Source organism: Xenopus laevis, chromosome 9_10L (assembly GCF_017654675.1).
Source record: "Xenopus laevis strain J_2021 chromosome 9_10L, Xenopus_laevis_v10.1, whole genome shotgun sequence".
NCBI classification, from domain to species: domain Eukaryota; kingdom Metazoa; phylum Chordata; class Amphibia; order Anura; family Pipidae; genus Xenopus; species Xenopus laevis.
The window spans coordinates 54937677-54959035 of NC_054387.1; the positions used below are offsets into that span (position 1 = coordinate 54937677).

General features: G+C 41.1%; 2 protein-coding genes across 4 annotated transcripts in view; both read right to left on the bottom strand.

Moving 5' to 3' along the window:
• Positions 1-2466: 2466 nt before the first annotated feature.
• On the bottom strand, positions 2467-10514 carry LOC108701225 (tropomyosin-1). Of its 2 annotated transcripts, XM_018235566.2 has the most exons (5): positions 9768-10510; positions 8421-8704; positions 6168-6317; positions 3381-3530; positions 2467-2893 (listed from the first exon to the last, which is right to left on the bottom strand). In XM_018235566.2, the coding sequence occupies exons 2-5, from the start codon at positions 8699-8701 to the stop codon at positions 2719-2721; spliced, it is 756 nt and encodes a 251-aa protein (XP_018091055.1). In that variant the 5' UTR covers positions 8702-8704; positions 9768-10510; the 3' UTR covers positions 2467-2718. The 2 variants fall into 2 exon arrangements, with proteins under 2 accessions (XP_018091055.1, XP_018091056.1); XM_018235567.2 differs by lacking the exon at positions 3381-3530 and having other exon boundaries at positions 9768-10514.
• A 4042-nt stretch (positions 10515-14556) lies between these two features.
• Positions 14557-21359, bottom strand: part of LOC108701226 (rab11 family-interacting protein 4) — a 40837-nt gene continuing 34034 nt past the window's right edge. For both annotated transcript variants that reach the window (XM_018235569.2, XM_018235568.2), the window contains 6 exons: positions 21231-21359; positions 20031-20112; positions 19541-19678; positions 19221-19379; positions 18665-18808; positions 14557-17296 (listed from right to left, as the gene is read on the bottom strand). The exon at positions 21231-21359 is cut by the window's right edge and continues 12 nt beyond it. In XM_018235569.2, coding sequence (XP_018091058.1) covers positions 17180-17296; positions 18665-18808; positions 19221-19379; positions 19541-19678; positions 20031-20112; positions 21231-21359 — 769 coding nt within the window. In that variant the 3' untranslated portion in view covers positions 14557-17179. The remainder of the gene's footprint in view (positions 17297-18664; positions 18809-19220; positions 19380-19540; positions 19679-20030; positions 20113-21230) is intronic.

The window sequence follows — 21359 nt, forward strand, 5'->3', positions numbered from 1 at the left end:
TTTATGTTCTGTGGCAAAGTAACTTGAAATGCCACACAACGTCGATTCTACGTTCTGCAGCATTAAAGGTTTTGGGAACGAAGGAATGTGCCCCTAGGCAACGAGCCTAGGCGTGGAACGAGTGGCCTCTGAGGCGCTATCACCCAAGGGCCCCAAAGGCAGCAGCAGGCACGTGGAATGTATGTGTTCTGCTGCTGCCCGAACTTCCTGCTCCTCCAGCTCCACCCCTTTTACAAGGGACGCAAAGAAGACCTGCCATCATGCCTGCAAGCCCTCCTGGACGATCTTGACCTTGCAACCATAAGTTAGTGCCCCCCCCACATACAAACACACACTTATTTTACCAATACACACTTACATTCACACTTATACTCATACAATTTTGGGGTATCAGGGGGTCACACACATTAACAGCACTCACACATGCTTGCGCACGCACACAACACGCAATTTGCCAATTGTACACACATACACACACTATTTTGTGTCTTTTTTTCTTATAGCATCGTCTGTTTTTTGCCTGAAAAAAAAACGTTTTATTGCCATTGTGAGTAGCGTATTCGATAATACCTTTTGTATGTTATTTGTGATTATATTGAAATTTCTGTGATTTTGGTGCATTTTTAGCCATTTTATTGCATGTTTAGCCATTTTATTAAATTTTCAGCTTTACTTTCGCTTATTTCTATCCGTGAAACATGCTAAAATATTCAAACTGTGATTCTGACTGCTGATTACACAAGGTGGCATATCTATCAAAGGTCGAAGTGAATTTTAGAATAAAAAAAACGTTGAATTTTGAAGTAATTTTTGGGTACTTCAACATCGAATAGGCTAAATTCGACTTTGATTCGAATTGAAAATACTACACAAATTCCATTCGAAAATCGAAATTCTGTCTCTTTAAAAAACTTCTACTTCGACACTTGGGGACCTCCTAGAAACTATAGCCAGTATTTGGGTAAGTTTTGAGAAGTCGAAGGATTTTTTTGTAAAATGGTATGATCGTACTATCTTAAACGATCGTACTATAGTAAAAATCCTTTGACTTCGAATGTCGGACTAACCTATTCGATGGTCAAATTTCTAAGTTTTTTGCACTTCGAAATTCAACCCTTGATAAATCTGCCCCCTAGGTGAGATTTTTGTGGTTTTGTTGGATTTTAGGGATTTTATTGTATTTCGCTCTGTTCTTTGTTACTTCATTTTGCCCATGGAAATTTTGTCTTCTATACCATTTGTAAATCCGTTTGGGGGATCTCTGTGCGAGACATAGTTTGGTTTATCTATGCAAATCAGGCAACAAGCTGTTCAGTAGACCCCTGGCGTTCATATTTAAGATGCCTTTTGCTGGTACTTTATGAAATGTGGGGTATATAATGGGGTAAAAGGCAAGCTTTGGACTGATTTTCAGAAATTTAAAAAAAAATTATGTTTGCAGTTTGGTAGTTTGCAGTAGAAAGACATATTTACCTGTTTTACATGCAACCGAATGTGTACTTTCAAAAAATATATGGTTTTCTAGGGTCTCCATACTGTTAGGGGGTCTCATGGCACATAGTACACATACTGGGTGCTTATATTGTAGTAGCCAGAGTGTCATACGTGATAATTTATATGCACTATTTTGGTAAATGCATATCGGGTATCATAGTTTGGTACATCTATGCATATTGGGCATCAAACTGTTTAGTAGACCCCTGCCGTTCATATTTAGGATGCTTTATGCTGGTAATGATAGATGGACGATACGATGCTGGAAAGCTTTGAGACAATATTCAGATATTTCACCACAACCGACAATTTTGGAAAAGCCTTGTGACTCAGTAGTGTGGAGCAGAAAGGCATGAGTACCCATTTTAGATTCAGTCCAATGTGTACTTTCCAAAAATATATGGTTTTGAGGGTAAACATATATTTCCACAAAAATGCATGTGTTGATTTTTCATTATCTGAAGTTACCCACAGGACTATTTGTATGCGCTAACTTCATTTTGGGGCCTCTAAATGCCAGATACTTTGGTAAACCTGTGCACAATGGGCATCAAACTGTTTGGAGGACCCCTGGCAATCATATTTATGGTGCTTTTTCTTGGTAAGTAATGATACATGGGTGATATGATGCTGGAAAGTACTTGATGTTTGTAGAGCTTACAGTCTGCTCTAATGAATCACATGCAAACATTGACACAAGGACACCCAGCATGCACCTACCATTATTCCATGATTCCCTTAGTACTAAGTGAATGGAAAGGTAATTATAATCCAAAATCAAGGAAATTAGCATGTGCCTCAACTAGTGTGCAATCAGCTAAAGTTAATGTAATTAATTACACTGGGAAAGATTTCTGCATTGTGGGTAAAATTTAATGGCAATTTACATACAAAATTTGCACTTAGAACTTCTTTTGTAAATGAGGCTTTAAGTCTCTGATTTTTGAATATGAAAAAGGCCTGCACACCGGATTAAAAGCAAGATCTTTATTCCATATCAATATGATATTCCATATCATTAAAAAGGACTGACTCATTTCATCCAGATTATAATATATAGGGAAAGGGTGGAGTCACTGTTACCCTGCAGATTATTATATATAGAAAAGGACTGAGACAATGTTTTCCTAAACATTGACAAGTAGGAAAGGAGACACTGTTTCAATACTGATTATTGTATATAGGAAAAGGTCTTTCTTTTGTGCATAGAATGTATTATAGAATTTAGGAGACATTACAGTCCTTTTGTTGTGTGCCTCTGTTTGGATGCGACAGCCAGTTGACATGCTCTGCAAGCCTCATGTTCCTAAGTTTAAGGTTCTCGTTTTCTTCTAATAACGCCCCATAACCCTGAAGCAGCAATTTATTTTCGTCACTGCTGGATTTATTGGTTCCACCCCTGAGGAAAAACAAAATAAAATGTCAGGCAGTAGACTCTCATCCACTTCCATTAACCATGTAGCCAAGTGGTGCACAGCAGTAGAAAGAGTATATGGAATACGGACCCCCAGGAGAGAGTGAGATAGAGGAACATGAGTCCCACAGGGGACAGGAAGAGAGAGAGCCGAGCTGAATGCACAGGACACAAGAAGACAAGGAACATGAGTCCCGCAAAAGATGGGCAGACAGAGAAGTGGTGGGTGTAGGGGGCAATGGAAGAACCTTCCCTCAGTCGGCAGCTCCCCGCAGGTTGCCAGGGGCAACAAAAAAGTTCCTGGTAACTTTAAGAACCAAATTTAGACCAGGAATTCATCTCTTCTAGTGCAGAGAGCACAATTGCATTGAGTTATTGTGCATGTTTCTCTACCTCGAAATGTCCCAGTTACAGGCATTCGCATTACTATTTTTGGTAGGTTAATATCCCAATCACTAGATAAATCAGATACCTGATCTTTGCCATAGTCTGCATTAGATTTCTGATCTCTTCCTTTAACTTCTTATTCTGTTCTTCATATTTTTTATTTTCCGTTGTGAGCAAAGCAATATCATGAAACAGTTGTTTAGTCTCCTCATTAACATCTTCCACATTCTGCTTCCTATGACAAAAATATACAATTGGCTGAACTCAGTCATCTATTGATAGTTGCTATTGGAACCAGCATCATTGGCTAAAAGATGCAATAGTACACCAAACCTACCATGGGCCTTTAATCAATAGAACCAGATAATGTCATCAGCATCAGCAGATCATAGGTAAATCAGAGAGAGAGGGAACTTAATTAGAGGGAAATGTTGGCCAAGAAGAGGGGTCTCCCATGCCTCTGGATACAATGTCAATTTCCCAGAATTTCAAGCTGGGTTTATGTGTTCCCGCCCCTTCCCATGATTTAGATGACTTTTCAGAAGGCCAGAGAAGGGGAGGGGGTCAACCAGCATCATGATAGTCCCATTTTGACCCAGGAGAACTTGATTTTTCAATCTCAGAGGTCATTATTGGAAGCTTCTCCCCAGAGTAGAAAGAATGAAGCTCCCAGAGATATTTCAACTCAACTTGATGGCCTGGAGATTGACAGTGAAAAAAAGTTAATCAAGACCTTTCAGAGGAAGTAGTGAAGACACAACTGCATTCTAGGAAAGACTCAATCACTTTAATGGAAGCGTCTGAAGAGATTTTCAGTAGTGGGTAGTAATGAATAATCCTTCTTGTGATCAATCTTCTGCTCCACTGACATTATAGTTTCTACAGAATTGTTTAGCAAAATGCCTGAAACCAAACACTCTTGAAGTTCATATCAGTGCTATATCATTATCATTAATGCAGGACCTAAATGTATTTTTAGTCTCTGACTAAACAATTTCTAAAAAACACTTCAAGAATCAGACCAAGAATAAGGTTTTCTGTGCCTCTTTGGGATCCAGACCTCATCTGCTCTTTGCGATTCTCCCTTCAATGTAACATTTCTACTAGCACTCACAATGCTCAAAGCAGCAATGAAGGTGTCAGGCTCTGGTGGGATTCAAGCCAGGGATCTTTGTGTTTCTGGCTTTATTTCCTAACCACTGAGAAGCCTGCATTTGCAACCCCAGCCCAGCAGCAGCCTGATTGGTTGAAACCAGCCAATCAGGGCTGACTCTGCCCTATTTAAGGCCAGCCCTCCGAATACTCCTTGCTAGAGCATTAAATGGCCTTCCTAGTACTGTGGCAGCGCCCCTAGCTAGGTTGTTCCAGCTCTAGCCCTTTTCCCTTGATTCTACCTTGCCCTGATCTGCCTTGTCCTTCCCTGCCTTGTTTTGCCTTGCTTTACCCTGCCTTGTTTTACCTTGCCTTGAACTGACCTTGCCTTGCCTGTTCCTGCTTCCTGTTCTGCCTTGTACCTAACCTGTCTTATATCCAGTCCTCTCGCTATCCAGTCCTCTCACTTTCCAGTACTCTCGCTATCTAGTCCTCTCGCTTTCCAGTACTCTCGCTTTCCAGTACTCTCGCTATCCACTCTTCTGCTCCAGCTCTCTTGCTACTCTATCCCAGTCTGATCCGATCTACGCCCGCACCGTCCTGTCCCATCCTTTCAGTCTGCACCCAATCTACGCCCACACCGTCCTGTCCCATCCAGTCTGTTTCTGTCCTGACCTTCACCCTCTTCATCCTGTCTAGACCAGTCCTGATCTTCGCCCTCTCCATCCTATTCTGCTCTGCACCTGTTCCAGACTGACTAAACGCCCTTGTCAACCTGTTCCTGCCTTTCCTTTATGTGTTCCCTAGGCACATACAGCTTCTGCCTCAAGGACTCACCCTTCCCTCATTAGCCTCCACAGCACCCCCAACCTAATCCTTGAAAGGTAGTTGGAGAACTTCAGGCAGTGGCACTGTATCTTCCTTATACTCTTTTCTTTCATGATAAAGTTATTTTAAGGACTATGCCATTCTTTCAGACTAAATTTCCCTCTACAGAGAATATTAATTCACAAATTGTTCTTCCAAGATTTTACCAGTCTACTTCCTAACTTCTAGCATGGATATGCATTTCTGTTTGTATTATGAGATGCAAATCCTTCAGACAATCAGAACATTTATTTGTTCTCTTCTCAGGGAATAGGAAAGTACTCAAAAGCCAACAACTGCTGTGGATTAAGAATGCACCAATTTAAATTTCAGACTAATAAACAAGCTATGCTTTTCTACGCCAACTCTACTGAGGGACATTTACTCAACAGATACATTGCTATGCCAAACCCTACTAATATTCTTTAACACTTACCTAAAGTACAATAAATGTTTGAGAAACAGATCATTGTCCCCAAGGTTTGGGGGGGGGGGGGGTTGCCTCAGGAGTATAGAGGGCCCAGTGGGGTTACTGACTGATATACAATATCAAGCTAATTGTAAAAAAAAAAAAAAAAAAAAAAAAAAGCTGTGCTGTGGATGCCTTAGGTGGTATTGCTTTGCCTCAGAGAGGGCTGAAATTATATTGACTGATGTACAATATCAAGCTAATTGTGAGAATCAAATCATTATGCCTAAGGTTTAGGAAGAAGGAGAAAGAGAGGGAGAGGAGCTTGAGTCCCCCAGAAAAGAGGTAGAAATGAGAGGATATATGTTAAAAGCTTTGCGAGTAAGGTACTGGGTGTTTGTTTCTCTACCCTGAAATGTCACAATTATGGTCACTTTACATCCCCATTTCTGGTGCACACAATTAGATGGTGGTAGGTTAACATCAAAGTCACAAAGCAGATACCTGATCTCTCCAAGAGTCTGAAGTAGTTTTTTAATTTCTTCCTTAGACTTCTTATTCTGCTCTTCATATTGTTTATTCTCCAATGAGAGCAAAGCAACATCATGAAACAATTGGTTATTCTCCTCATCAGCATCTTCCAGATTCCGCTTCCTATGTCAAAAATACAAACGGCTTTCGTGTTACTGGCCAAACTCACAGATACACACATACACAGTACAAACATTGCTACCCCATCTCTACTTAGAGTCCTTTAATCAGTACATACATTGATCCAATTCTGATATAGCTAATTATGGAGGGAACTGAAAAGAGAATAAAACACACACACACACACACACATTTAGATAGTGTCAGTGACCCCCATTTGAAGTCTGGAAAGAGTCAGAAGATGAACTTAAAGGTGAACCACCCCTTTACTTTTTCAGGTTCTTTGAGGTCTGGCATGGTGTTGAGAGATTGATAATATGTTTTGCCTCTATTCAAAAAGGGATCCTGTTCTCAACCTGAAAACTATAGGCTTAAATTTGAATCTAGTTTGGACTATTCCCTAGTCGAATTACACTAAAATAAACTCGAAATTAGAATTTAAAAATTTTGGGGGGAAAACCTTGAATCAAATTTTTTTGAATTTCAAGTTTATGTGAGTTGATGGGAGCTTTTAGGAACTTCCTTAAACTGGAAATTCAATTTGATAAATCTGCCCCTAAGAATTTATTTATGGTCTTTATTCACTATATCCCATATGTGCTGCTATCAAACACAATCACTGTAATTATATTTATTTTATAACAAACAAGGGAAAGTTATGCTCACCACTATTTTTTAAAAACCATTAGGCGGGGGTGCAATGAGTGTGTGACCACAAAATACATATAGACAAATAGAAGAGTCCTCTGCACTCAACCCATTATCAATATATTTAAGACAGCGACATTTTGTGCATACTGCTACTGAAAAATGCCTTACCCTTTAAACAACACAGGGATTGTTTGTCCATATATTAGAATATATTTAAGCTGACCAACTACGTCAAAGTCATCCCATATCTGGCCAGTCCTACGCTCAATTTTCATCTGATTCATCAAGAATTCTATTGCTTCATTATACATTTTACAAAGTTTTACCTGCAACTTACTAGCTGCTTTCAAAGTAAAACTCCCAAACTTGGCTGCCCTTTTATTAGACACCAGTGGGATTACCTGACTATAGCTGGGAAGGGTGGGAGCTACAACATGGAGCTGGTCACTGCTCCTGCATAAACTAGAACGAACAAGGGAATGTATGCACAAAATGTCGCTGTCTTAAATATATTGATAATGGGTTGAGTGCAGAGGATTCTTGTATTTGTCTATATGTATTTTGTGGTCACAGCCTCATTGCACCCCCCGCCTAATGGTTTTTAAAAAATAGTGGTGAGCACAACTTTCCCTTGTTTGTTATAGTTTATACAGGAGCAGTGACCAGCTCCATGTTGTAGCTCCCATCCTTCCCAGCTATAGTCAGGTGATCCCACTGGTGTCTAATAAAAGGGCAGCCAAGTTTGGGAGTTTTACTTTGAAAGCAGCAAGTAAGTTGCAGGTAAAACTTAGTCCCTTTGTAAAATGTATAATTAAGCAATAGAATTCTTAATGAATCAGACAAAAGTTAAGTGTAGGACTGGCCAGATATGGGATGACTTTGACGTAGTTGGCCAGCTTAAATATATTGCAATATATGGACAAACAATCCCTGTGTTGTTTAAAGGGTAAGTCATTTTTCATTAGCAGTATGCACAAAATGTCGCTGTCTTAAATATATTGATAATGGGTTGAGTGCAGAGGACTCTTGTATTTGACTAATTATATTTATTTTTCAGTCCATCTATGTGTTATGTGGCTATTACTTATAATACACCCCGTAAAGAGTAAAAAGGCAATTCTTATCGTTTCTGGTTTCGTAGCTGTCTAATCAAGAGTAGATATATGATGCAATGATCATAATTTACATTTCTACTACTATTTAAACCTGGATTTAAATATTGGTTAAAAAATTTTGAGCCAGAGCCAGAACTAGGGAACTAGCGAGCAGAAGCATGAGCCTTGGGAGTAGTGGGGACTGGGTGGTGGTGCATGTGTATGTAAACCAAGTGGTGAGGGGTAGGCAGGCTTGGGCACTTACACTACTCGCCCAGCTATGTTTAGGACAGATATGGTACTGGGGAAAATAATAACATGAAGGTTATGGAGGTTGGTACAGTCTGTGTGAAAATGTTACCTGAGCCTGATGTTGCTTTGTTGCAAGTTGTGATTATGTTCTATTAACTGAGTAGCTTCTTCCTCCCACTGTTTTTTCTCCAACAGGAGAGATGCAACCTGTTGCACCAGCTCCTCATACTCGTCATTAATGTTCTTTATCGGTCTTTTCCTGCAACAGTATCTGAATATCAAGATGAATGCTAATAACCCAGGGACAATCATTATCATAGAGGCCCAGAGTCCATGCAAGCTTTCAGGAGATAAAAGGCGCATCTTGGAAAAAATCTGCTCCATTACCATGGCCTGTAGGAACACAAGAGGTGCTTAATTATTTTCCTTAATCCTTGTAAATCCTTGTAAATATTTAATGAGTTCATTGCTGATCTGCATGTGTGTGTGTCCTTGCTACTCCTACGCTCCCAACTAAACAATTGTTGTGCCCTCATAGCTTATTCCCCATCTCCATTCAACACCCCAAGCATCCTCTGTGCATCCTACTCCTTACCCATTCTTCATACTCCCCTTCCCCACAACAACAATCTTCATACATTCATAGCCTTTTTCCCAGGTCCCTCTGCCCTCCACTGATCCCAGGGCACTTTCATCCTGTTCAAGGTGTGGGGTATTTGCTATTGATAATGGCAGACACGAGGGGAGTATTTGCACCTACAGCAACCTACTGTAGATATATAGTGCATAAAGTACCCCCTCTTGTAAATTATATGTTCATCTCTGTGTGCAGATATAATAAACAACGTATATGTAAGCAGCACTTAGGAACACTCCTGAACTATAATGTTTATTTATCTGAATTCCAAATGCTAAGCTAGCCGACAGACAAACCTATCTGAACCCAATTTCCATATTCAGGTATCAAATTATTATTATGTAGTGGCCCTAGAGCCAGACTAGCATGTCATTTTGTTCCCTGTGCATTTTATAAGTATAACAAAGAGTGCAGAGACGAGGTGGGGTTGATCAGTTGCATGTAAACACAGCTGCAACAGAGATCCACAGAAATAGTATAGTATAAACTTGTAGCCCACTAAATTTCCTGTGGCATCTTATAGCAGCTTCTCTGGCATTTGCCAGAAGTTAGAGAATTCCAGTATGGGCCTGTCTGTTGGGAGACATGGCTTCCCCCTCATAATGGACTTGTGACAAACATGTCATGTGATAGAGATCTACTTAAAGGGCCTTTGCAGGCCCTATGTCTGGCACAGTCTTTTCCCTTTTTCTTTTGTGCACAAGACAACATACGATAACTCAGAGTAGCCTACAGAATAACAACTCTGCCCCCCTGCACTTGAACAGAGACTGCAGTGGGCACCAGTGCCCATCTATTTACATTCCATCCAACACTTACCTGGAGGGAATGTTTATCCACAGCCGTTATACAATCACACAGGTTCCAGAGGGCCTAGCTGTTATACCATTAAACAGGTTCCCCGGGGCTCAACTGGCCCTGAAGAAGACAGAAGCTGCTAAATACGGTAGGCTGTTCGCAACCTTAATTCTGAAATGAGTTCTACTGCTCCTGAGTCAGGCTTTAAGTCAGGGCTCCCAAATGCAATGTGACTCTTAGCAATGAAATTGGAACCTGTCATTGGTTGCCATGCTTTCCTGCTTGCCATTGGAGCATTTATTGCCACATATTCCTTTGCTACTTCCGGCTCCTTTTGTAAATAACCAAGAACCATAAACAGGACAGACAGGTTTCTGAGCAAGTAACACAAAACAAGAGAACTGCTGAAACTGACCACTGATAAAATGCAGCCACATGGAAGTTCCATGCAAACCCCGATTTTCTTGGGAGCCGGTGATGGTGCCCTCACAGTTACTATGCATGCTCCAGGCTTTTTACAGTTTTCCTTCTCAGTGATTACAAACTTCCTGCTTCACTAGTCCATTAGTTTGTGGGTGATACACTGAAGTTTTTAAAGACTGCACCTTTAAGAGAACTACTACCTTTTTTGTAAGTTTTGACATGTAATTGTTCTCTTGAACGTTAAGCATTATCTTAGGGAGCCCCACCCTGAAGAACAGCTTGAAAAGTTTAGCAGTAACTTGTTTGGCAGATCTTAAAGGAGAAACAAACCCATAATAAGATAAAATAAACCCTACCCCCTGCCCTACATAGACCCTCCTTCCCCCCAGCCTAGCTGCCCCCCCCCCCGGGCAAATGCCCCTAACTCTTTATTTACCCCTTCCACCTCAGTAATTTTCGGGATGAAACCGGCAGTTCGGAAATTTTCTTAAATTTTAGCAGATGCACAGTTGTCGTGAAACAGCAAATTGCTCCAACTGCGCATGCGCCCCTTCACCGGTTTCATTCAGAAGATTACCGAAGAGAAGAAGATGGCGTCCGTGAACTTCGCTGGACAGAATCTGCATGGGAGGGGTAAGTAAAGAGTTAGGGGCATTTGCCTGGGGGGGGGGGGTGGTTAGCTAGGCTGGGGGGGGAAGGATAGGGGTCTATGTAGGGTAGGGTTTTTTTATTAAGAGTTTGTTTCTCCTTTAAAGGCAATGGTTTTAAGTGGCGAGTATTGTAATCAAAGACTACTAAAACTAATTTGTGACCTTTTGCAGAAGGTTCCAAACAGCCCACTCTTTTAAAGGGGCATCTTTTAAAGGCAAATGTAATAAAGGGCAGGTTTTAGAATTTTTTTTGGTTGGTTAACTTGCAGTCTGTGTTTGTTTATAAATACCTGGCCAGAAAAACTTTGCAAGAATGTGGTCTAAGATTTATTCTCTGCCCAAATGTTCATTCCAGGGAACTGTATGAGCCTCTTGGAAACAATATTTGTTTCAATATCTCCCCTGTTTGTGTATTACTATACACTTTGTAAAACAGATCATTATTATAATTGAAAATGAGGAAAAAGTAACATTTTCAGGTACCATTACTTTGTCCCTACTTTTTACCACTTTGGCATTCAGATTGGCTTGCACTGGATCAACTCTATTTTATAACAAATTAGATTTTTAGAAGGCGCACACCCAATTTTAATTCAATAGTGAGGTGCTTGTCCCATGAAGTCCGCCCAAGTAAAGTCTCCGAAAAATTCAGTATAAAGATAAATATAGGGACTGCACACTCAAATTTAAAAAGGCAAAATGTTATTACATTTACAAAAATACATTTACATTTTCAGCTATGGCCCAATATTGGCCCATGGCCCAGTATTGGCCCTATGCGTTTCGACCACTAAAGTGGTCTTCATCAGGGGAAAAATTCATAAATTATTGCAAAAAAGATAAAAGGCAGAACAAATGTGTCCAACAAATAGGTTTAAATACCTTTGTGATGCGCTCCATAGTCTCCCTACGCATGGCAAGTGGCGTGTGACGTAAACTCAGAAAAGGCACAGTATACACAGCAGATAACAGATAAGCTATGTAGTATACAATAGAATTCTTCAGAACGTATGTTATCTACAATGTGTCCTGTTCTTTAATGGCTGCCCCCACAGCACACAGCAGCTTGTTTATATAAACTATAGTTGTTTTTCTGAAGCAAACACACCAGTTTTGCGAGGGCAAGGCACAAGTACGTTATATTGTCTTTCCTTTACAATACTTACATTTTTTGGTGTTATTGTCCCTTTATGGCTACTTTTGGTTATGAAATGAAGTGACATTTTAGCCCAAATAATCCAAAGGATACTTTATTAATATGGATTCAATTAAAGGAAAACTATACCCCCAAAATGAATACTTAAGCAACAGATAGTTTATATCATATTAAGTGACATATTAAAGAATCTTATCAAACTGGAATATATATTTAAGTAAATATTGCCCTTTTACATCTCTTGCCTTGAACCACCATTTTGTGATGGTCTGTGTGCTGCCTCAGAGATCACCTGACCAGAAATACTTCAACTATTACTGTAACAGGAAGAAGTGTGGGAAGCAAAAGACACAACTCTGTCTTTTAATTGGCTCATGTGACCTAACATGTATGGTTTGTTTGCAGGGCCGGATTTATAGTGGGCACCCCTAGGCCTGCTGACATTCGTCTCCCCCGTCCCCATTCTTTTATCCGTGCAAATTTTCATCATCATCAGTACTGGAGAAATGGGGATTGGTGCATGGGAAATGTAAAAAACGATTTTATCTCTTGTGCATCCCCAGTGTTTCTGAACCAATGTGGGTGTGGTAGGGCAGCATGCTGCCCCCTAAAATCCTGCCGCCCTAGGCCCGGGCCTTGGTGGCCTTTCCACAAATCCATGCCTGGGCACCTCTGCAACCCTCAAAAGCATAACAACAAGGAGCTGCCCCACCCCCAAAATAGTATCCTACTATCAGAAATGGAGTATTTGGAGGGACAACGATTTTGCTGATATTGATGGAGCCAACAAAATGTTTTAACTTAGAACTGACAAAACCTGCTGCTTCCCAACCTGGCCCAAATTCCTCTTACATTTATGACCCACTTCCAGCCCAATAATGTCATAGGTGGGTAAACAAGAAGGGGCATTTCAAGGAGTTAAACCTCCCCCCCATGCCCAAGCCACAAGTAAATCAAAAGTCTGACTGGTTTCTGCTGGACCCACTTATCACTAGCAGCTGTCAGGGTAGCCGGGTAAATGTAAAATCTAACAAAGACAAGAGAAACACACGCTGCAATGTTTGCACACACAAAACAAGCCAATACCGGGTACTTTCAATTCTATTTCTCATGTTTCCTCCTGTCATGTGACCTCATTGGGGGTAATACAGAGGTCTCTTTAATGTTCCCTCATTCTCCCACCAGTTTGTCACCTACTCTAGGTACTGCACCTATAACTACCATTGGTGTAAATTCCCCTAATTTTCCTCAGTTCTGCACTGATATATCCTTTGCAGTCTCCATAATCTGGCCTCTTGACCTACGTGTTAGGGAGATTTCCCTATTTTCAGTGGATGCTGCAGGAGAAAATGTTACATTGTGGAATGCATTGGACATTAGTATGTAATATATACACAAGATGGCGCTGTAACATTTATAAGGACGTGTGAGCTTTTGCTGGTTTTAGATTGATTATGGGGCTTATGTTCCAAAAGCAATTGCCATATGGCTCATGTATCCTTATAATTACAGTGGGGTACATTATCCCTTATAACAGGGATCCCCAACCTTTATTAGAACCCATGAGCAACATTCAGAAGTAAAAGGAATTGGGGAGCAACACACAGCATGAAAAATGTTCCTGGGTGCCAAATAAGTGCTGTGATTGGCCATTTAGTAGCCCCTATGTGGATTGTCAACCTACATTGAGGTTCTGTTTGGCAGTGCACCTGGTTTTTATGAAGCCAAAATTTGCCTCCAAGCCTGGAATTCAAAAATAATCACCTGCTTTGAGGCCACTGGGAGCAACATCCAAGTGGTTGGAGAGCAACATGTTGTTCACGAGCTACTGGTTGGGTATCACTGCCTTATAATATGAGTGATACTCAGAGATCCCTGTTTAACTCAGCCTGCGGCCTTGTGTCTTGATATGCTCACAGAACCCCTCAGTGATTTCTAATATCCTTATAATTTACAGTGGGGTACATTATCCCTTATAATACATGAGTGTTCCCTGTATAACTCAGCCTGCAGCCTTGTGCCTTTATATGGTCACAGAACCCCCAGTGACTTCTAATATCCTTATAATTTACATTAGGGGTACAGTATCCCTTATAATACATGAATGATATTCAGAGTTCCTGTATAACTTAGCCTGCAGCCTTGTGCCTTTATATGGTCACAGAACCCCCAGTGACTTCTAATATCCTTATAATTTACAGTAGGGGATACATTATCCCTTATAATACATGAGTGATAAAGAGTTCCCTGTATAACTCAGCCCCATATCTATTGTCCAATTGTTTGCAGGGCCAAGCAGGCAGCTACCCTCAGTGTTCCTGGCTTCAATTAGACAAAATTGCTTGAAATGGTCATTTTAGTTGATGGAAAAATCGTACATTTAAACGATCGATAAGCTTGGTCTTACGATAACAAAAAGATCTTTTAAAAATCCTAACATCTATGGCCAGCTTAAGGATATACCCCATGTCCCAAATGTGTAAGGTTTTGTGACCCAAGTGCTGGTACTTCTGTGCCATGTGAATTGATAATTGAATCTCAGTCAGACTCATCTCCTTACTTTATTTATTAAGTACAAAGGTCATTGTGCAACAAAATTCATGTTTATTTACACGTCACACAATAAAACAAGGAAAGGGAATTTTTTACAGTAACAAAAAAACATTTCCTGGGTTTCTCCCCTTGTTATTCATTATGTGCTTCCAGTACAAGACATGGGTGCAGAATTCCCTCATTTAACCACTATATAGGGTTGCAGGTGTATTTAGTGCTTAGAATTGATCTGTAGCAGCAACAATAGGCCAGCAGCTTCTACTTTGTCTAAGAGCCCATGGGTAGCCTCCCCATTTTTTTCAATCCCTGCTGGCTCTTTTGAGGCATTTTTATAAACGTAGTGCTACAGAGTCTCCAGTTAACCATATCAGTGCTGTGTAACAAGCATTTTAAAAGCCTATCTAACAAACTGTGCACTTTCCCTTTCTGCATTCCTCATGGAAGTGCTCTCACATTACTTTTATTGCAGAGAAACAAGAACAGCTGCCTGGCCAGTTAAAGGCGGCCAATCTTGAACTTGCTCTTAGTAGAATTTATGCTAGTCTGCTTGAGTGCAAGCCCTGAAAACTACCTATGTGGGAGGTATATCAATTGCACCAAGGCCTACATGGAAAATGACCAACTGCTGTTGTGATTGGGTGCATATATGCTGTTATTGCTCTGGGCAGCACATGCCATTCTCATGTGTGCTATATTTGCACTGACATTTGACTGATTGTTATAGAATTTGAGCAGTTTGACCCCAGACCCAGGCATATGTGTTGCAGGGTTGGCCAAGTGAGCAGCATGCTTTTGTGCCTGAGAATGGAGCAAAGTGTTTAGTGCTCTTCAGCACATGTGCAATTTAGTGCCGTGCAGCTGTCCCACGCCCTGGGTTCATTACAATACAAAGCTGGCTTGTCCAACTGCAGACGATGGATGTACAGTAACCCTACAAGGGATTTTTATGGCCCCAGCCATAGCATACATAGCATTATAAAAGGTGATTATGTCACACAGATAGAATCGCTGACCTTGTGTCTTCATTTGGACAGTCCTATAATAAAGAACCACAGCGGGACAAACCACAGGGAGACTGATGATGATTTTGGGGCAAACACGTTTGGGTTGACTACAGACATATGCATCTGGTTCTTCTGATTTATATTTACATCCCAGTTTATGTATTTTATCTGCAGCTGCCAGTTCCCATTATATATCTAATCACAGCAATACACTCAGAGTTCCTCTGCAAATTCAGAGAATGGGGACAGATGCATATTGCTTTCAGTGAATGCAACATCATGGGACCAGCAAGCACTGAGCGAGCCCAGTTCTGCAGCAGGCCCAAGAGCACTAACACTACAGGTATGGGATCCATTATCCGGAAACCGGTTATTCAGAAAGCTCCCAATTACAGAAAGGGTGTCTCCCATAGGCTCCCATTTTATCCAAATAATCCAAATTTTTAAAAATGATTCTCTGTAAAAATAAAACAGTACCTTGTACTTGATCCAAACTAAGATATAATTAATCCTTACTGGAAGCAAAACCGGCCTATTGGGTTTATTTAATGTTTACATGATTATCTAGTAAACCTAAGGTAGAAATATCTGTTATCTGGAAAACCCCAGGTCACAAGCATTCAGGATAACAGGTCCCATAGCTGTAATACAATACCGACGAATACTTTTAATAACAATGTCAATAACTGACATTTCAGATTGAGCAAAGCCGGTTGTAAAGGGAAGGTTGCTCCGGGCTCGATGCAGCAGGGCAGTCAGTAAGTTTGTGGCACCAAGAATACAAATCTCTCTATTTATTTACACACTTACAGTGAGTGCTACTAAACTCTGCATGGAAAAGGTACAAACTGGGCTGTGACACATCTGTACAATGTGAAGGCACAAACACAGCAATGTCCATGCGAGACAGGGACAGACGTTATACAGTACATTCAGTATTAAGACTTCAAGTGCAACAAATTCTTTCATTATACACCCACAATTTCTACAGGCTTCTTGGGGATTTTCTTGGCATACATCCAGTTCCCACTCTTTCCAGATGGTATCCATTCCCAAGTGTAATTATTCATGGATCCTCTCGTGTTGATGTCAGTAAAATATAAGAGGGTGCAAGCTAAACACCCTTATATGTATCTGTATGGACTTATTCCCGTTTAACTCCCAGTATATCTCAATTCAGATATTGTGTAGAAGAAGTCTTTTCTTCTTCAGCAACCTGTAAGTGGGAGTGCTGTGGAGAATGCATTGCAATGGAGTGCCTTGGCATACACACAGTTAATCCTTACACATCACCTATGTGGGTCTGTGGTGGCAAAACAAGGGTGTGTTCTTCAAAGAGACATTAGGCCTGATGAGGCGAAATCATGTGACACACGGCCCAAGAGTGCACTTTGTATCCGGATAAGAGAAAGCGTCAAATAGCTAAAAGTCTTCTCTTCCAGGCCTGACAGGGCACAGCAGCAACACGGACTAAAGTGACTTCCAAAAGTGCAACGGAACAAATACATTGGCGTGGGCTGTAGGTCACAGGAGAATTAATCTGCCAAAGCCACAGACATTCACTGGGACACTAAGATTAAAAATATATAAAACTGTTTATATGAGCGACAGTACAAGTGATCCCGTATTTTCTTCTGCCTGAATCGCTTAGTTCTTTATTTCCAGTATGGAAGGGTCATGGTCCAGGATGGCCAAGATGATCTTATCCATGTACTGTCGTAAACGGTAGTTAATGTCTTCCTGTTCCTTTAAGGCCTCCATCAGCTGAAAGAAATCAAACAGTGGATATTATTGTCTGTGCTGTGACGGGGCGATGGGGGGTATTAGTTCCCAATGAACACTTGGCTTCAACCTTGGCCATATATTAAGTCATCAGCTGGGTATGACTAAAGGCTGGGAAAGAGCCTTTGCTTCAAATTAAAGCAACACCCCCCCCCTTTAGGTAGTGGATGAGTGCAAGAGTCACATTTCTGTAATGGCAAAAATGGTCACATTACATGTGTCAGAGGCTCAAGCACTGAGGGGCAAATTCACTAAGATTCGTAGTTGCGCCAGCGTCCACTTCGCCAGGCGTATTTTCGCCAGCGCTACGCAAATTCACTAAAATCTGAAGTTGCGCTCTGGGGAAGTGTAAGGTTGCGAAGTTGCGCTAGCATTAATTCACCAACAAAATGAAGTTACGCTAGTGATGCTTACTTTGCATACGGCGCCAAATTGAAGTTACAATGGAGGTATATTTAGCATCACTACACAAGCCTGGGAAACCTTCAAAACACCAAATAAAATGTTTATTTTGCCCTACACATATGCCCACTGTATAGTTAAGGTGCCATGAGTTAGGAAATGTAGGGGGGGAAGGAGGGTAGCCCCAAAAAATTTTTCGATCTTTTTCTGACTATCACCCATAAAAAAGAAAAAACGCCAGTGTTTTTTGGGACTTCGAAAAATGTGTAACTTTTTTTGAAGCAATCCCTATGTACTCTATTGCACTTCGCCTGGTCTGAGGTGGCGAAGGAAGTCTTGCGTAAAAGGTAGCGTTCAGAAAAATTCGCACGTCAGTGAATTTGCGTAGTTACGTCCGTTGCGCAAATTCGCCAGGCGTAAGGGTGCGAAGTAACACTAGCGAATTTACGCCAGCGTCCGTTAGTGAATCGACGAATTAACGAAAATGCGCTTCGTCCTTTAGTGAATTTGCACCTGAGAGAGAATTAGAGCTGGTCCCTGCAGGCACCATCATGGTTACCATTAAGTAGCAGCAGATTTACTCTTCGCTTACAGGACATGGATCAGTACATAACACAAAAGCCTTATAGCCTGATGTATGTGGCACAGATAATTCCCACATAATCTCCAATGAGCATTCTAATAAGATTTGTGTTAAAGGATTTAGGCAGTAGAAGGGGCTAAAACTGCCTAAATGGAACAATCTTTAATGCATCTGGGTTACTTTCAATTTAACTCTATGATGACATGGTTATGAGTCTGATGCATGTTAACTACCTTTACTCTCTTTACCTTTACCTTTACCTTTACTCCCTCTGAGTTCTATGGGGATAGATTGCTTTAGGGCGCAGTAGAAGGTATGGAAGTGCCATCTCTAAGGATATAAGCATTGTCATGTTAATCTCTTACCTCATCCTTTGAAGCCGAGTCTATTTCTGCAGCCAGAGACTGAGCTTTGGACTGGGTTGAAAAGAGATTCTTTGCTTCATACAGGCTGAGGCTGAGGATTTGTCCACTGAGGTCATCGTTCTGGTCCCGAAGTTTCTGATTATCCTATGGACAGATTATCAGTCAGCACCATCTAACATGACTGTGTAATGAACACATGGGAGGCCACCCACAAAATATAATATTCACCAGCTGTTTATTATACCCCTAGTGTTGCATTCCCTACTCAAACCAATAGTATCAGCTGAATTATATGCCTCATCTGGCTTTCAACTCAGTTTTGGGGTTGGGCCTGCATTTATATAATATTGCAGAGTGGGACATTTGGGGACACAGGTGTCAATAGAGTGGCCACTGGCATATACAGAAAACTCTGAGCCGCTGACTTGTGCCTTGAAACTGACCAAAGTCCTTGCTATCACCTAGTCTGGGCTATGCCATGCTGTTGTTAGGGTTCTGTGTATAACGTATCCCTTCATACACACAGGCTATGTGCAGGCTGCCGAAGGGCTCATACCTGCTTTAGCCGCCTGATTTCTTGCTCTAGTTCCCCCTCCCTGGTCTTCACATTGAACTCAGTGAGCCCAGAAGAAGAGCCCCGACCACGGCCAGACTTTTCACATTCTAGTTTGTAGATCTGCAAGTGTTCCAGCTCCCGTCTCAAGTCTTCTATGAGCTGCCAAAAAGAAAGGGCCAAAGGTCACTAGATAAAGTAGGAACGGGTAGAGTGCTCTCCATGATCCACTAAACCTTATTCTTCTCAACCTCTGGGTGCACCAGGTAAGTGATTTGACAATGCATATTTAATAATATACAGGGCAGATATTTAGAACTCACATCCTGGGTGGCTTCTCTCTCCTTCTGGAAATGAAGGCGGTTCTGCTTCAGCTTGTCCATCATTTTCTTATATAAATCCATCTCATCCTTCAGCCGCAGGCTGGTGTCTTCCAGCTTGTCTGACATTCTCTGCCGCTCCTGAGCAAATGGAGAAGCATTGTTCTGTATAAGGTCTGCCTCTCACATTATGCAGCAATATTCCATTCTAACTTGGAGTGATTTATTTAGGGTGGGGTATCATGATCAAGTGAAAGGGGCACTGAGCAATACACACAGTAGATAACCCCAGCACAGTAAAGTGTGGAGTGCACACAAAGTGTTGTATTCAGCAATTGCTTAGACTACAGTGCACACATCAGTTGTGCGTACACCTGCATTCCTTCGGTCAAATGTTGCTTTGGCCTGTTGGTGGCCAATTAAATGCCATAACCAACAAAACCAGTATTTGTTCTAGAGAAGTAAGGAGAACAGACAGTGATTGTGAGCTTACCTCATCTATTTTCACTGTGTGTGTTTTTAGCCTGGCTAAGGAAGTCAGTAAGTCTTCATTTTCTTCTTCCAGCTCTTGAACCCTGAGGAACAACAGCACATGAGTCCAAAGAAATAAATTTCATTCAACATATGGACCCGGCAGCCACACAACAGTAACATTCACAGTGAGTTCAGCCTTTCTGTTTGGATCTCTTACACAGAAAATGATGCTCAGTGTTATAGTTTAACTTCTTGGCAGGAAAGAGAGAGTCAGAGCAAATACCATCTATTATTATGTTTTATTGCAAGAGAGAAATAATACAAATAAGCACAGCAGTTCATGAGCAGTGTTTTATACATACATAGTCCAAGTGGCCTCTTAAGATTATAATGGTACTGTATCCCCACTTGTGTTATCAATAGGGCTTGGGCTGAACATACCCAGTTTGCACAAGGGGCTATATAACCCCTTGTGTAACATAAGTGCAAATAAATATGCTTATGCTGATCCTTAAATGGGCCCCAGGAACCCCCCAGGAGCCATCAAACCAACAGGTTATTGGCCTCCCACTTACAAAGCTCCTCATAGGGTCTGGTAACCAACCAATGTATTAAGAAGCTGATGATAGAAATGTTGTTGTTTTGTGTTGACATATTTTATGAGCCATTATTCTATGACTGAAATTGTAGAACTAGAACATATGTTATTACCATGTCATAAATGGAAAGTAAAAACAAGGGCAGTATACCCCTTGTGCAACATGAGTGTAAAGAATAGGGCTTGTTCTAAACATACTTTCATTAAAGTGAAACAATCTCTTGAGCTAAACAGGAAAATTGATGCTCCTCCAAGTCCTTGCAGGGTAGACATACTCAGCTTCTGATAGGACGTCTCAGCTGCTAGGTATATGGCAGCTCACACATTCATACAATGAATACATTTATCATATAACCTTATTTTGTGGTTCAAGTGAATGTGTTGACATACAGCAGTGCAAACAATGTCCCATATACAGTTTTCTAAGGTGCAGACATCTCTGGCTCATGCAGACACTGTAATTTGGGAATACAATCTGCATCCTGCTGGTGAGATTCCTAGTTTTAGGTCAGGCTAAAAATGTTGAAATATTAATGCTGAGCCAGGGGCACCAGTGCCATTAGACACATTATAGAAAGAATGGCATGGGCATACAAGTTTAAGGCATGCCTGGCATATTACCTTGCACTCAGCAGTTCAATCTCAGTGCATTTCTCCTTCTCCAGCTTACTGTAGGTCTCTCTGTGGCGTTTACTTTCCTTATCCAAAACCTGCTCAGACCATGTCTCCTGATCTTTCAGAAGCTCTTCC

Excerpts from the sequence above, each read along its gene's own strand:
- LOC108701225 (XM_018235566.2), bottom strand. The coding sequence starts at position 8,701 with ATGGTAATGGAGCAGATTTTTTCCAAGATGCGCCTTTTATCTCCTGAA. Across the intron at positions 3,531-6,167 it reads CAGACTCTTGGAGAGATCAG|GAAGCAGAATGTGGAAGATG; the intron begins GTATCTGCTTTG and ends TTTTTGTCATAG. Across the intron at positions 2,894-3,380 it reads CAGACTATGGCAAAGATCAG|GGGTGGAACCAATAAATCCA; the intron begins GTATCTGATTTA and ends GTTTTTCCTCAG.